Below are 17109 nucleotides of genomic sequence, written 5' to 3'. Positions count from 1 at the left end.
GAACATCCACCTTTGCCTATTATCATTTAACTTTGATTGTCTAGTAACTGCATTTGGTTTATTAATTTTCATCGTTATTAAATTGTATTAACGTAATCTATTATATTATCAAAGGTTTTCCAGTAAACAATTTACAGTATAAAAGGTAAAGTGGTGTGAAAATGATGAGGAAAATTAATTTAACTATAAACGTATTAGCCTTTGATACAGATAATAATAACCTATTGTATATGTGAATATTTACATCAACAATTTTTAACAAGAGAAGTTCAAGTTTTGTTTCCATTGTTGTTTAAATTGTTTAGTTTCTTCTTTCCACTCAAAGATAATTCAATATATTATCATCTCGACACTTTGTTATCCTCCATCCTCATCCTTCATCTTTACATCTCATTTTTCTTCACACTTTTTCCCTTCCTTTTCTTTAAGAAATATCAACTAATTCAATCGAAATTTCAGCAAAATTTTCAGATAACTTTGACCTTTTTTTGTTAATATTTATGTCTTGTTTACATTGGCTTCTCAGTCTTTTCCTCCATTACTTGTCAACCATGAATCAATAAACAGGGGACAACATGAAATTTACATTATTAAATCTATTTGTTGCTTCCTCATGATGATGGCAGTGACGAAAGTAGATGAGCAAAATGGCTTTTGTTTGAAATTGAAATTTTGTATCACTTTACTTTTAAAGTTGAATATTGATTCTCCCAAAATTTCCTGTTTTATCTCGATAATGAGAATACTGAATAATGAATATTGGAAATTAGATGTAATCTAAATAGTTAAGAGAAACGAGAAATTAGATTAAATGAGGTGTAATGAATGAATTGGATGCTCTGATTATCCGATTTGTGTGAAAGTAAGGCAAAGACGATTAAGCTTTAGTAACAAAGGCTTTTACTTTGCTTCCTCCATCGAGATGATTACTTACTCCTTGCCTATTGAGTTTTCTTGGTTAATTTCTTGATCTTATTTTGATTATCACATTTTAACAGGAACCCGAAAATATAGCCAACAAAATAGATGAAGAGTGAGAGGCAAAAACAATGACAGTAATGAGTTGAAGGGAAACCATTGCGACCATTATCTTGTTTCAGGATTGACCATTTTGGTTTTTGCCTGATTTGCCTTGTATAAGAAAGAAACAATTAGAGTTAATTAAGGTCAGATGCAAATTGTAGGATAGTAGAGCAAAACTAATATATAAGATACAATGTTGAATAACATGTTTTTATTACCTTGCAAGTCTTTGATCAAAAGCATGGACTTTTAATACTTTCATATTGGTCATCTTGGATTCCATATTGTTTTACAATCCAGTCACAAAATTTCATCCTTTTTACAATCTTTTTACAATCTTTTGTCATTCTTGTTCTTCTTTCAGCCCTAATATTATTCTCAATCTTGTTTAGATTCTCGCAAATTTGCCTCAGTAGGGTTTTCTTGCATTATTATTTAGCTTGATCGATAACAAAAGTATCAGCTGAATAAAAAAATTCAAGAAAAAGGTCGATTCACATCGATCCAATTCTCTTTTTTCTCTTCTTCTTTTTTTATTTCTATTCTTATTTTCGTCTTCCCTATCTTTATCTTTCTTTCCTTTCCATATTTATATCTAAAGAAATTCAAGGAAGAGAAAAGACAGGGAGAGAAAGAGAAAAACCTTGAGGCTCAATGAGAAATAGTGGAAGAACATGAGTGAACAAGCGATTCATATTGACTAGAGTTCCCTTGAGTTGGATGGAAAAAATTCATTCCTTCCTTTGATTCCCTTCATGCTTTTGACTCTTTCCATAAACACAACCAATGATATCTTTCCTTTTCTTATTTTTCCTTCTCCTTCTCAACACCAATGGAAGAAGAAGGTTTATACTTTCATTTGGCGTTGCTTCAATCAAGTGTAAAAACCAGTCTAAATACAGATAGCAATCAGGAAGACCAAGTAATATGTATCAGTTGTATAAGAAGTCTTTTCATGTCCCATGTCTGTGAAGTTGGTCTATTTGTTTGTTTGCTCCATCCTCATCTGAACAAGAATAAGATGAAAGTGAAAATAAGGAGAACCAGAAAAGGGCAAAAGAAAAGATATGAACATACAAAGACAAATACAATCACAAAAAAAGGAGTAAGTGAAAGATTTATCTCATCAAGAAAAAAAGAGAGAAGTGAGATGATAAGAATAGGAAGAGAGGAAGATGAAACAGGATGGAATTTTGATAAAAGTATATTTACCAATTGATCTATTTGTGTGTATTAATACACAGTGTGGAGGTAGAAATGTTTCCTGAGTATCCTCCAATATTACCATGTCAGTTAATCGTTTTCATTTCACCTTTTTTTGTTCTTTTCTTCTCCACGGTTCTTGATAATATCTTTATCCATGCTTCCTTGAATGGTCCAGTTCCACTGAGTTATCCAATTGATTAGAGTCCAGCATACTTTGATGGTAAAGTTTCTTTCCTCAGGAATGATAACTAAGAAAATAGATAATAATAATAATAATAATACTTCAATATTATTAGATGATAGGTAAACATGATCAGGTTTTGTCGAGTTTTTTTTTCTTCACAAAAAAAACCTTGATATTCATTATAAGTCATTACTTTTATATCAAGTGTAAGCTATATTAATTGATTTCAAAATGATCAATAACATTACAAAAGTGCAATTTAAATCTAACTTAACTGATAGGAAACAATTCATCTTCTGAAGAGACTGATGTATTTGATAAATGTTACACACTATTTGAACGTTATCATAAGTTGCAATTTTTCTGCTACACAAATCATAACATTATATTTTGCTCCTTTTTTCCTTCCCTTTCAACTATCAAACTACTCGGAATAAATCACTCAAAATAACATGAAAAATATCTGGTTCATTCAGTTTTTGAAGAAAACAAAAAACGATGAAACAAGAATCAAAAAATTAACTTAAGAGGCTTCTTTTAAACCACTCAACTTTGAAACAATCAAGTAGCATTACAAACTTTTTAGACACTATTCAATGACCATTGATTTATTTGCTGTAAAAATTGCAGCCACCTTCAACACCTTAACACTGATATTGTGTTCATTAAGATCCGATTAGAACCCATTTTACGCTCTTGGAACAATCACTGAAATCGCTGTTATCATCTTTCTTTACTTTCACTATTCCATTATTGCTGATTTTATATTAATATTTCCTCTTTTCACCATCTTTGCCATTAATCTCCTCTTTTATATTGAAGTCAATTTTCACTTTTATCCTTGAAGCTTATTTCTTGTCCTATTGTTTCACTTTTTGCTGATTAATTGGTATCAATTTTCCAGCTTTCCTTCGTCATCTTGTTCTTAAGCATAATCTGAAACAATAAACAATTTGATATGTTAACATTAATATTATAACATTTAACTCTATTACTGACTAAAAACCTTACCAATTATTAGTTGAACCAACAGCTACCATAAAGTAATAAATAATTGTGTCCAGTCTTGGTTAAAGGTAATCATCATAAACATCAAACTTATTTCTTCCTTCAACATGTTAATCTACCCCTTTAATTGAAATTGTTGTCCTCTTTTTTTGCTCAATGTTTACAGCTTTCCAAATGTTTCTCCTGTTAACTTTCAAATCTTGAGTTCATGATACAGTTTATCTGGGTTTACTGTTTCTAATCAATATATTGGTCCAGGTTAAGTATAATAAAATAGTTTAGGAAAGTTCCATGTCACTTGTTAGCTGAACATTCAACTTTGAATCTTATATTGTTTGTAATATAAACTGTTTACTAGAAACAGTTTTCTGTCAAACGTTGTAAAACTTTTCTCTTTTCCTATTTCACTTCCAATCAATCAGGGTTGAATCAGCTTGCACTATTTTTTTAATCTGATTGTTCAGCTACTATTCCAATAGTCGAAGTAAGCGAAGGGGCCAAAAATTCTGGAAATTGCATTGTCATCGTTTTGAAAACCAATTATTATGCACCAACCTGTGAATGGATGTAAAAATATTATGTTAATTTTTGTTACATTGATCTGCTTTTAAAATTCAGTGAGAATCGATGATAAAACTTCTCATTGCAATGATCAAGGTAAATTGATCTATTGAGTTGTGTGATTAAAAGATCATCAGAGTGTAGAAACAAAAATTAAGGTCAATAATAAGGCAAAACAAACCTTCTTCATCTTTAAATGATTTAGCTAATTCACTAAAGAAGGATAAGCCTCAAATCATAAACCGTCCCATAGATAATTGATGATGATGATGATGATTGAACGAGTTGCAATTTCACTAGATTTCATTCATAGGACTGATAAATCAGGTTGATAAAAATATTTTCATCTGATGCTTTTTCCCATTTGATCCTTCGCTAGATATGCACAGACCTTTTCTTGATATTTCCAAGAGAAACTGCGAGTGATTCTAGTTATAATCAGGTTCCATTGACTTTCCATTGTTGGTTAGTTAATTGATTCAGCAAAAAGTAGATAAATTAAGATGAAACAGAGCAAGTGAAATGATAAATCAGAAAAGGTCAAACGATTAATTGATTTGCAGAATATTTAGACTTGTAATGTTTGCAATGTTTGTCTTTATCGACATCCATATATTAAATGCAAATTAAATGTATTCACGAGAAGATGATCTACCAAACGTGGTGATGACCTGGAAGTTAGTTTTTTTTCATCGTCATCACTATCATCAACCTTTAGTAAACAGTTATCCATCCAATTGTAAACCAATTGCAATAGTAATACTTGATTCAGCAATTGCTCCATTATCATCATTATCATTTGAATTAGCATTAATATCAGGCAATAGAAGTAATGTTTAATACCAGTTAGGCGTAAAATACATGAACAAATATCAGTGACTGCGATAAAAATTCATTTATACTCCGCATCAGAATAAAACACCAGGCTAATGTACCATGTATCAATGTGTGACAATGCAAAAAAGTTGGACCAGCGTTAAAGGGTGTAAAATCCTGAGCAAACTGCAAGTATAAACAGAATTAAATCAGCAATGATTGAAAAATCAGGAATGTTGAACTAATACAATAAAAGGAACAACTATCATGATTAGCATGAGCTGCTATAGTGAAAATTCTTGACTTACATAAATCTTACATTTGGAATGGTCATAAGATCATGAGTTTTTCCCTCTTTCCTCATTGAATGGTGGCCAGGGTTAGATTTTGGAGCAATTTTGATGTTCATTCCAGCTTGATTAACCATAATAATGTAAAAGATTACAAGTCCATGATGATCTCGTCTATCGCCTGAAAGAAACGCGAAAAGGATAAACTGTATTAGCAAACGTTGAATAGGTTTGGCTTATCCAGCTGTAAGATTCTTACATGAAGCTCAAGAATTTTTTGCTTCATTTCTATTTAAAATGTAATTAATTAGTTAATACTTACTTTATTTTTTGGCATTCACTTTAATTCCATCTAAATATTAAATGATAGGGAAAATAATCCATAAAATTGATAGTGATTACATGATAGATCGAGGTTTGCTTGAACTAGACAAGGCTTTTAGGATAAGCTTTGGTCAGGTGATTAATAGAGCGAAAAGAAAGACAAAGAAAATGGTGGATTTAGTGGATGACAGTTGATTATTGTGAGTAAAGATTATCTTAAACCTTCTTAAGACAAAAGTAATAACAATTTATGTATTAAAGCATTTACCAAATTTTTAATTAAGAACACACAAAATGCCTAACAGTTGCAGGTTTTGATTATTGACCAGTCTTGTTTGAAGAAGGCTTTTCAAAATGAAAACCAACGAAATTTTAAAGTTGACCTAAAATTTCACTCCTTTAAGGTTTTGTGGAATTGCTTTCAGTTTCTTGACCATGTACACAGATAAATTATTATTATTAGAACAATAAAATGAAATAAATGTTGATATTTTATACTTACCTATTGACCAATGTACATTTCAAGAGCAGTTGATGGAACATTGAACAAAGATTAAAATTATTCACATTCCATTGCATCTAATCCGTTTGCTATTGCCATTGATACATAAATTAGGTAATTAAAGTTTCATTGAAAATGTCATTAAGAACTGTAAAAATAACAGATTTTTAATTAAATCCTAGTTAGTAACGTTCCCAATGTAATTAACAAATGTAAATACTGTCCATTATTAGATAACTGTCCCTCAACTTTCTTGCTAAGCGACCGATCTTTTGTTTATGTTAATTTTTTTTAATAATCAGACGATCGTCCAATGCTTTTGTTTTCTGAGTGTAATTTAAGTCACTTATTTAATTGATTATAAACTTGTTAACTTATCTGTTAATTGTTTGCCTACTTATTTTGTGATTTTCAATTAATTGACAAAACGTGTTAATTGTTAACTTTCACTTGTATTATGTTAATGTTTTGTGAATTTTACTTGCCAGCTTTGCCTCTCATTTTACTTCATCTTCGTAAGATATTATTTCTTGTGGATCAGTTTACGTCTGACAAATTGAAATGACCACTGATGAAAGTGTGAACTGTTAAGCTAATCGAGTCAACAACTTAATTGTCTTGTTAATTATTTTGTCTAAGCTACAGTTTTCAATAGACAATTTTAAACAATGGCTAATGAAAAAAAAGAGGGAGGATAAAGACGAGTCAGAAGATTGTTGATCTCATTGTAAAATGTTTAAATATTGTTTACTCCAACATCATCACCAGATGATGGATTGGTTGAAAATTTGCCTTCCGAGAAATCCTTTTTAGACAATTTTGTCTCCTCTCTCAATTGTCCATTGAGAGGCAATCTGACAACAATGGACGATACAAGTAACCATTACTTCTCAGCCATTAATCTCTATCCTTCACAATTAATCTTACTGTTGTACCTCTTTTTTTCTAGATCTCGTAAGAGTTACCTCGAGGAAACTGGAAGCTCGTTATCTCATGATGGTACATTAAAGAGTTCCAAAGGAAGCCGAGGACAACTGGCTCGTCGAAGTGGTGGCATCTTTTCCAATCCATTTAAAACGGATCGAGAAAAGATGGACCAATTAACGGAATTACTTAACTTGTACAGTGTTCATGGTATTCCAGACCAAGTGGGTCTTCTCAGATTTGAATCAGAGTTGGATAAGTTAGAAGCAGCTCGTCAGAAATTAAACAATGGTGCAAATTCAACAACAAGCACTTCTAGTAGTGTTTCTGGTGGTACTGGGTCAACTTTTAATCTCAACAGTAGCAATTCAAGTATCTCCATTAAACAGTTAAGTGAAGAATCTCTTTTCCTTGAAGACCATTGGCGATGCATTGTTACCAATTGGGAAACTATGCCAAAGAAACTGCAAAATCAGCAAGACGCTATCTGGGAACTTCTTCATACCGAAGTTTTCTACATTAAACGCCTCAGAGTTATCGCTGATCTATTCCTATCCTGTCTTTGTAACCTTCAAGGTGAATGTCTTCTCAATGATGTAAGTTATCTTTCATTTTCTCCTTCTATTAATCCCCACACATCTAACACATAACATCAACAATTATGTTAAGTGACAAGTTGCAAACAAATATTAATAATCAACTTACAAGTAACCTCAACATGGTTTCATCCTTTCACTGCTAATTCCATTATTACTAAATACCTGTATCTTGTGTCCTACAAAGGCTTTGACAATTACCTTGACCATCCAATCATAACTTAGTCCTTTATTACCACAATTTCGTGGCAATCCTTTCCCTTCCTCGGGCCATTTTCACATCCAATCAATATACATTCGGGAATAAGATGAAACGGTAGACAATCGACCCTAAGGATTTATCTTTAATGGTGATGATTGGATAAAATGTTAAATTGATTAAAATATTTACGATTTCATCTTATTTGCGCAAAGATATTTTTGTTCTGATCAAACTCATATTCGACTGTAGATATTCATTTCTATTCATAGCAAGAGAAAAATTTCCCGCATCACTTGACTGATTATTTCTTCTTATTCTTAAAGATTATATTTCTGATTCTATTTTTTGCCTCTCATATGATATTTCATGTGTTTATATTTATAATACACTCACACACAGACACACATACTTTCCTCTCTCCCTGTTATTCATAAGCATATTACCTCTGGGATCAAGTAAACAACAACAACAACAACAGTAAAGAGTCGTAAGGTAAAGTATTTTGTGATTAAGTGTGTTTGTGTGATGATCAGACATGATTGAGGTTAGGTTAAAAGGCATGTTGACAGGTAACATTGAAGTTGTCATCATCATCACTATCGTCACTTTATTGTCCTGTTGTTGTTGTTTTATTTTCTCCCAGGCTTATATGTTTATTATTTGCCTCTTCACCTTATTTATCATCAACCATCACTATTATTTTCATCATTGTTTTTTCTTCTTTTCTTTTCCTACAGATCGATACCGAGAAAATGTTTTCCAATATAACGGACGTATATAAAGCAAATCACTATTTCTGGATGCATCATCTATTACCAATGTTAAAAGCATCCAGAGAAAATCATCAACCTCTCAATCCAATCATCATGAAAGATGGCTTTCTCAATGTAAGGATAACAATCATCACAAAAGATATTTCTCATCATCAACCTTTCCCAGTTCTCACTCCCCATCATCATCATTTCTTCGTTACCATATTGTTCATCCAACTCTCTTCATCTCTCTCTCTAAATGAAGAACCTCAACCCCTTTCCAAGACTCAGAAGCAGGATAAAGGAGAGAGAGAAAAGAATAATGATAAAGATAAATTTACTAGAAGAGGAAAGATGAAGGTGGTGATGAAAAATAAGAGATAAATGATCTTAATGCTTCAAGACTTACATTCACACGCACTCATTCATATTGATAAAATTGACGCCTACCAAATTTATATCCTTCTCCTTCAATTGTACTTGTGATGAAGATCATGGAGTGAATGTTAGGATTCATTCCTTTCTTATTTTTCATCATCTCATCTTCATCTTATGTTATATCTCCTTCCCCATCATCACCATCATCACCAACCATTTTAACAATCAACAAATCGTTTTCCCTTCACTTTACTAGCTTGTAAACATTTAAGCTGAGAAGACAAAGAAAAGGGCAAAATATAAATGATAACAAAAACTGTTACTAGCAACCTTTATCATACCATATTTTATCATTATCATGATGATTTTCATTTTAAGCTTCAACTTGTCCAGTCTCATTTAATCTTGCTGGCTTTCCTTAAATCCTCACTGATGATGGTGATGAAGATAAATACCATGAAAATGATTCTTAACTTTTTTCTTCTTCTTTTCCAACTACACTTTCAACTTTTTCATCTTTTCCTTAACAACTCATGATAACTTTAACACTCCATCTTTTCACACCCTTTCAATTTCACCCACTTTCCTCTTCATCACCAATGGTTCGTAAATTTGAATTTTTGTCACTTTTATTTCATTCGGAAGTTGTATTATGGCGTAAACAGTCAAGTAAAACAGTTTACCATCCATTAGAAGGCAAATATCAATGTTAACTTGACAACCATCAACATTTTTTTCTTACTTTTTTACATACTTTTATCCATTATTATTTACCATCAGATTCACCCAAAGTTTCCTATTATTTCATTATCTTTGCTTCCCAGCTTTAATTGAAAATTATCATAATTTTGATTAAAAAAATAGTCTTTTATCAATATCCATCTAATCAATAGAAAAGTTCAATATCAAGTCATCTTGAACCCTTTTCCCTTTTCCTTCATTTTTACCAGAATTTCCTTGACTTTATTTTCCCTTTTTGACCCAATAATTGTCTAGTTAATGTTCAATATTTATCTACATCCTTTTGGTGGTGAAAATTGTTTCAAAATTTGGGTTAAAATTGAACTAAAACTTGATAATTCATCTATTTTCACCTTCATTATGAAATTTCCGTTGTAATCTTTCCATTTGCATGTTAGTCATGCTGATCATCCTTATCATGGTTTCAGCTATAATTTAATCTCATTCTGTCCTCTTCCAAATACATTTTTGATTTAATTTGCTAATTATATTCACCAATCTGCCTAATTTATCATTCACTTTTTTTCCAATCCTTTCTGCTCAACACCACCATTGTCTTGTTCAAGTCAAAACTTGGGTTTCCATCGCTTTTTTACCTCGTTTTTGTTATCAATCTTCCCTTTTTCATTTTCATCATTTCCACTCCCATCTCTAGTAATTATCATTTTCATCACTGATCCCAATTTGATTTAAATGATATCAAATTTAATTCCCAATGACAGTTTAGCTTATCTATCTCATCATTAACAGCAACAATACATTAAACTTGTTTTACAGGATGAGTTTCATTACAGTTACATTAGTAACCTTTAAACTGTTCACAATGTAACCTTGTTTTTTTCATCATTGAAACTTTGTTTTTTTCACTGTAAATATATTGTAATCTCTTGTCACTTACAAATTATTTTGACACCATATTCAGGGAAAATTCAGTCTTCTCTTTCTCTCTCAACTCACTTGATCAGCATTTTATCGATTTAACTTAAAATCGATTTCCTTATTTCTATGTAAACCCTGTTTTCACCATCTTTAGTTTCCCTCATTGAACCACTTTAAATTCAAGAAATAACATCACAAGTTAGCAACTCTCAAATACCGAGAGCTAGAAGAAGAAAAAAATCTGAACAAAATTATTTTCCTCAAAATTTCAGCATGTTTGGTGATTGATTGGGAATCCATGAAAACCATTCTCAACATTGTAATTCCAACTTAAGCCTAAATGATTTAGATTTTTTTGTTTAAATTTAGTTAAATGGAAGCGAAACAGCGTGAAATTAAACCCAAAAGTAAAATATCTCAAATAGTTGAACATATTATACTTGAAATGCACCATCTGGAAATGTCTTAAAAGCTTCTCGAACCCAATAATTGACCAAAAAATCAAATTTCTTTCTCCAACCTTTAACATTATCGATTGCTCATTGTATTCAAACTTTCCATTGTTTTCAAGCTTTACATTTTTACATCATTGAACTCAAAGCTAAAGGTTAACATTGATTAAAAGCAAGTCACTCAAGTCAACCCTTCAACTCAACTTTCCCTGTAACATGAAATAGGCAATTTTAACCTGATAGCTGATCGATAAACTAGTAAACAATTTACTTGTTTTATCATCAACCTTATTGAGAACTGAACAAAATGTGAAAATAAATTGACCCAACCACTTGCAAGATATTTTTCATCATCAAAAGTTGAACTAACTGTTAAAAATTTTTACATTTATCATACTTTTTTGGTCAATTTTCCTTTTCTATTTTCGCCGAACTTTTCTTCAACTGATGAATTTCCAATACTGAATAAGAACAAAAAATCAATGGTTATTAAGTTAAACTAACCAGGTTATCGCAATTTAATACTCACAATATATTGTTCAATAACTTTCAGTCTATTGAATTGATTCCTCTTTTTTATATTGACTTACTTTGGCTCTTAGTTATTTACTTTTCATTGTTTTCTGAGCTTTTGTTGTTTCCTTTCACCATTTCTGGTGTCAATCAGAAACAATTTAATTGCCATTAAATTTGATTCTGTTTACTAGCTTTTGTTTTATAAATCAATTGATTTTTGCCTTCTTAATTTAGGTTGAAAGAAAGTAAATTATTTATGGAAATTATTTACCAATTTTACTCCCATTTACCAACAATTAGAAGACAGTTGATCATCAATTGAATTATTTCAATTGTACTTTTCAAAATGATTTACAAATCAATCTCAATCAATCAAAGTTATGATAAATTAATGAGAAAACATTTTGCAAATTTTGTACCTTTTCAACTTATCTAAATATTTACCAAGCAAACACTCGAGTCAAAAGTGAAATTAAATATTAATCGTTGTAAATCAACATTGAATTAATTAATCTACAATTTATTTACATTCTCATCTTTATCACCTTTGAATCCTGAATTTCCTTTGGTGTAAAATTGTGTATAATGACGATTATATTGAATAATTGTCAATAAGAAGTGAAAGCGGAAAAATGAAAGTTAAATGATGAAAAAAATGGCAACTTTTTTGAATAAAACATAATAGTCAATGGAAGTGATTTTTTCACAATATTTAAATCATCATTCATCCATCGTTTATCATTTTTATTGAAATTTCATTTTCTTTCAACTTTCACAAGAAATGATTTGCTTTTACCTTTAACTGTTGTTATCTGTTTCTTGGAAACTTGAAATTCCCATTCCTTCTGATTGTTTAACGATTCCTTTGACATATTCATTATCAACTAATTTTCGTCTTTTCAATTCCTTTTTCAACAGTTTGATGTTATATTCAGACCCTATGTAAGATACTGCCTGGAGCACAGCAATTGCCTGCATTATGTAAAGGAAAAGCACAAAGAAAGTGAATTATTCAAAGCTTATGTTGTGGTAAGTTTTAAACAAAAAGGAACCCTTTTTCTCGGAATTGTTTTTCCTACCTTTTCTGACAATTTTATAACATTTTTCTTCTTCTCTTTCAGTGGTGTGAAACTCGGAAAGATTGTGACAGATTACGTTTAATGGATCTTCTTGTAAAACCTATGCAAAGATTAACAAAGTATTCACTTCTTCTTAAAGCCATTCTCAAAAAGACTGACGACGATGACCAGAAAGCTGCCTTAAAGTCAATGGTAAATTAGATTTATTTACTAATTGTCTTCTCTTTTTATCGGCCCTGATGAATTGTTGATGAAAAATGCTTCAATCGTTCATTTTCATTCATTAAATTGTCAATCTCCAAGTTAAATTTATCCCCGATGGTTCACCTTGCCTTGACATTATTCATTGTTTTATCCATTGAAGCAAACAAATGCAAAGAGATCTCAAAGCTATTATTGATATAAATTGTATTCACAAAGATGACCCAACATTGTGAATCAATAATGTAGTTACTTTATAAGTTTATTTTTGGCCCACATGAAGCAAAAAAGTATATCAATGTTTATAAGATACAATTAGATTACTTTAGTTGAAAGGTTGATTCCATTGAAGATTGGGTTAACATTGCTTTTGGATTTTCATCTTTCAATTCACAATTAATGGTTAACATTTTATATTGCTTTTGTGGTAAAAAAAGAGTCTCGAGTCTTGAACTATTCAAGGCAACGTGAACAACCCTTGAAATATTTACACTTAACATACACTTGATTTTCAATCAACTTCAATTTGACTTGAATAAAAGTTGTTGACAAATTTTTCCCTGTTTACTCTTGTTCTGACTTTTTGTTTCTTCTTTTTCAGAATTATTCCGTTGAAAAATTTGTATGCCAGGTTGACGCTTGTCTCCGTCGGCGACATGATATGGAAAAACTTGCCTCAATTGTCAGCCGTATTGAAAGTTATGATGCTCTTGATAGTAGCAACGATGAAGTTGAAAAGGTAAGTTGTTTTGTTTTTGATCATTGAAGCGTCTGTAAACATTTACTACAAAATACATTCAACTGATTGAATTGGTAACCATTAGCTTTTCATTTATCAACCAAAGGTAACAGTTGAACTTGTGCCATCTCACATGATCATATTTAGCTAATCGGGTGAACATAATGTTATTAATATATTTATTAGCATGAACATGTTGAATTAGCTTTAAATCTAGAGGAAGAAGAGAAAAAGTTCAATCGATAATAAACTGAATGAAACAAAACACACACAAAATAACTCTTCATCAAGGTCTATGGTCATCATCATTACCATCCTTATAATGATCATTTCAGGCTGCAATACCATTAGCTTTGGCAGACTTGAAAAACAGTCGAGTCTATCATCAACAATTAACTCTAGTTTTGCATTTAGACTTGATTTACGATAAAATTGATTAAATATCAAATAACCATTTTATCTCCTTTTGTTACCAATTAATTATTATAGACTCCTTTCCTATTGATTTACATAAATCATAATTTTATCACTTTATCATTGAAATGCTGAAAACACAGGAAAAAACAGCTGCTTGAATACAGTATTAGCTCAAAACAATAAATTAATCAAAACATGAAAGATATCTTTTCTCGCTAACTTACATTAACAATCTATCAACAATCAACCCAATTTGATCAAACATAATGCAATTTTATTGCCAATTGAAATAACAATAGTTTATCAAAAGGTTGACTTGATAGTTTCCAACTGAACATTTTGATAAAAGATTCTTGTAACTCGGCATTTAGCTATAAAAATTTGGCAACATTTAATCACAAAACGTTTATATTAGTGATAATAACATGATAATATTGCAATAATTTTATTACTGTCGCTTCACATCATTTATCATTACATTGTATCAATTTAACATTCAAAAGGTTCTCAGTTTTTTTACCTTCAATAAAAATGTTATTTTTGAACGTTTTCAATATTTACTTTTAACATTATTATTATCATGAAAATTGATGAAAATAGAAATAACAATTGATAATATTCCTGTCAACAGATGAAGTTGAACATGAAATTGAGTGCAAAAGTTCAATTCATTCGCTATCCATACCAATTAAATTCATAGCATTCACTGTTGAACAATTATTATTATCAATTTTCAACATTCATGATTCACATTTCACTTGAAACTAGGAATAACTTTACGCATATTCAATGAACAAGAAACACTCATATTTATCCAGTTGTGATAGAAACATTTTTTCAATTCAATCAAAATCTGTATCTTAATACAATCCTAAACCAATTACAAGTGCAACCTTTAATATCATTTTATTCACATTCATTAACAAGAAAAATGTTTTCACTTATACCTTTTCTTACCTTTTACCTGTCAAATATAATAATATGAATTGTGTAAAAAATGAAAAAATTTACTTTACTTTGAACATTATTTCTCACTTTAAGATAATCTTTAAGTTTAAAGGAAAAAAATATTTCACCCAAAAAAGTCTCAAAATGGAGTAAATATATTTTATATTTACATTTATATTTATATATCTATTATATAACAAGTAAAACCATCTTTTTTTATGAAAATCCTCTATCAGATTATCTGAGTTTTCCAGTTTGTTTACGTTTCATTGCCTTGATGTTTATTTATTTTTAGAGAAAATCTTTTCTTCGTTTTTCCTCTTCCACTCATCCTCCTTATCCCATCCTCATCCTTCATCATCCCATCAACTCCTTTTACCCAACCACCAACAATGTATTTAACGTTGAAAAGGCAAAAACAAAAACTGTTCAATCTCATCAAGTCTACAAGAAACTATGTTTTATTTCACTCCAAGTTACAGCCAAAAATCACTGGGAGTTTTTACTTATATTTAGATTATCTAATGATTCGAATGATTATTATTATACTTTCTATTACTATTATTGCTATTGCTATTATTGCCATCACTATTATTGCTATTATAACTTTATATATATAATATTACTCTTTTTTTGTACATTTCTGTTGGATTTGAAGAAGCAAAAAAACTCCAGAAACGTAAACAATATCGTTTGTTGCTTCAGGCCTTCAACAGTAATATGGATCTTGTATTTATTTTATCACTATTTATCGTTATTATTTTGATGATTATTTTATTTATTATTACGTTTATTATTATTTATCTATGCACTTAACTAAATATCATGTTAACTGTTGAAATAATACATAACCAAATCGCTAGTCATTTCAACAAATCTTGAGCCTTTTCAATTGTTGAATCAAAAAGATGAGCTTTTTTTATGCTTATCGAGACACTTTTATCCTTTCCAATGTTGTACATTTTACTGATTTACTTTATATCTTATGTATATTATTATTTCAATATTATCATTGACAAAAATTGGAAATTTTGTTTTCCTTTTTCGCTCATTAATTTGATATTTTATTACATTCATCCAAAGCTTTAGTTCAAATACAGATTTACAGTAAAACCCAACTTTGATTCAATTTATTTTTACTTAGACTTTCATTTTTCTAGCTTTTTTATATCAAAAGGCTGAGTTTACAGTTTATTTTCAATGTTAATGTTTCAATGTAAAGTTGGATATCAGTCCATAAATTGTTTTTAATTATCAACTCCGCTTATTCATTGGACTGCTTGATCTCAGTGATTAAAGGATTTACTGGGAAACATAGCAAAGTCCGGATTTCCGATGCATATTGAAGGAATAATGGAATAACTTTCTATTCATTTTATCGTCATCATTATCATGATCGTTTTGGTTGATTTCTGAGGAAATAAATTGTCATTAATTTTCTTGGAAACGTCCAGTCAAGAGTCAACTATCGATTGTTAGTTTTTTTCATTCAAATCTTGACTGATTCAATTTTTAACCATTTTGCTCAAGATGAAGTTGAAATTTTCAATTGTCCAGATTTTTAAACCAGTTTCACCCAAATAGTGCTCAAAGTAAATAAAATTATGCTTACTATGCATTTAATTTGTTTACCTTTTTTATTCCACATCAGCTCATATTAAATTTGTTTTTCATCACAGATAATGCTGAATACTCAGTAAATGTTACACTTTTACATTTTTGTCAAAATTTTGATTCAAAAAGTTGACTCAAATTTCTCAGTATATCCATTTAAATACATTATGTATTATAAAAATGGGTTACTTTCAATTTAAATGCTAAGTAATTTCAATTCTCTTTTCACCTTTTTACCATCTTCAATCATCTTAGACTTGATAAAAATTATGAGACAAATGGAAAAGGGTTGAGAAATTAATTCTAATTGTCAATATTAATCATTAGTCAACCTTTTCGAGCTCCTTATCGGCAACTTTCAAAATCTCATTATTCATGTTATTTGTTATTTGAAACTCTGCTTCTGAAATTTTATAATTTTGAAAACTTGTAAACTGAGAGCCTTTTTCAAATGATAATTATCATTTTTGTGAGCTTTTTTGTTACCTGCTTACAAAAATGATCACATCTCGACTACTCAATATAAATTTGTATTTATTCTCATTGGAATATGAGTAAAAGATTCAGATTTTCAAATCTTTATCTTGCTCTTCTTATGAAATATGTAACATTCATGTATATATTAGGTGGGTCAAGCATGCGTAGGTTTGACCTAGAGGCCGTGATCACAGAAAGATCGAAATTTTTTTAAAAGAAAGAGCGTAGTCGAATTATCATAGTTATTGACTTTTATCGTTATAAACGAACTAGTAACAAA

General features: G+C 30.0%; 1 protein-coding gene and 1 long non-coding RNA gene across 6 annotated transcripts in view; one reads left to right on the top strand and one right to left on the bottom strand.

The window, feature by feature from the left end:
• The window catches only part of LOC107361773 (uncharacterized), a 45397-nt gene that overhangs the window by 23855 nt on the left and 4433 nt on the right, over nt 1-17109 (top strand). For all 3 annotated transcript variants that reach the window (XM_025160707.2, XM_089269938.1, XM_015928675.3), the window contains 5 exons: nt 6864-7434; nt 8374-8523; nt 12273-12383; nt 12476-12625; nt 13236-13373. In XM_025160707.2, coding sequence (XP_025016475.1) covers nt 6864-7434; nt 8374-8523; nt 12273-12383; nt 12476-12625; nt 13236-13373 — 1120 coding nt within the window. The remainder of the gene's footprint in view (nt 1-6863; nt 7435-8373; nt 8524-12272; nt 12384-12475; nt 12626-13235; nt 13374-17109) is intronic.
• On the bottom strand, nt 465-6127 carry LOC107361775 (uncharacterized). Of its 3 annotated transcripts, XR_003082138.2 has the most exons (11): nt 5915-6054; nt 5681-5840; nt 5411-5537; nt 5107-5269; nt 4164-4984; nt 3425-3976; nt 2993-3349; nt 2236-2477; nt 1242-2029; nt 935-1131; nt 465-777 (listed from the first exon to the last, which is right to left on the bottom strand). It is a non-coding gene; the product is annotated as an uncharacterized LOC107361775 (long non-coding RNA). The 3 variants fall into 3 exon arrangements; XR_001568566.3 differs by lacking the exon at nt 5681-5840 and having other exon boundaries at nt 5915-6127; XR_001568567.3 differs by lacking the exon at nt 5681-5840 and having other exon boundaries at nt 5118-5269; nt 5915-6124.

The sequence above is a fragment of the Tetranychus urticae genome, chromosome 1 (genome assembly GCF_039701765.1).
Source record: "Tetranychus urticae isolate SD_2017Ah chromosome 1, NJAU_TeUrti_SD_1.0, whole genome shotgun sequence".
NCBI lineage: Eukaryota > Metazoa > Arthropoda > Arachnida > Trombidiformes > Tetranychidae > Tetranychus > Tetranychus urticae.
Note: the sequence above shows the minus strand (reverse complement) of the source record. Positions and strands in the feature narration are given on the sequence as shown.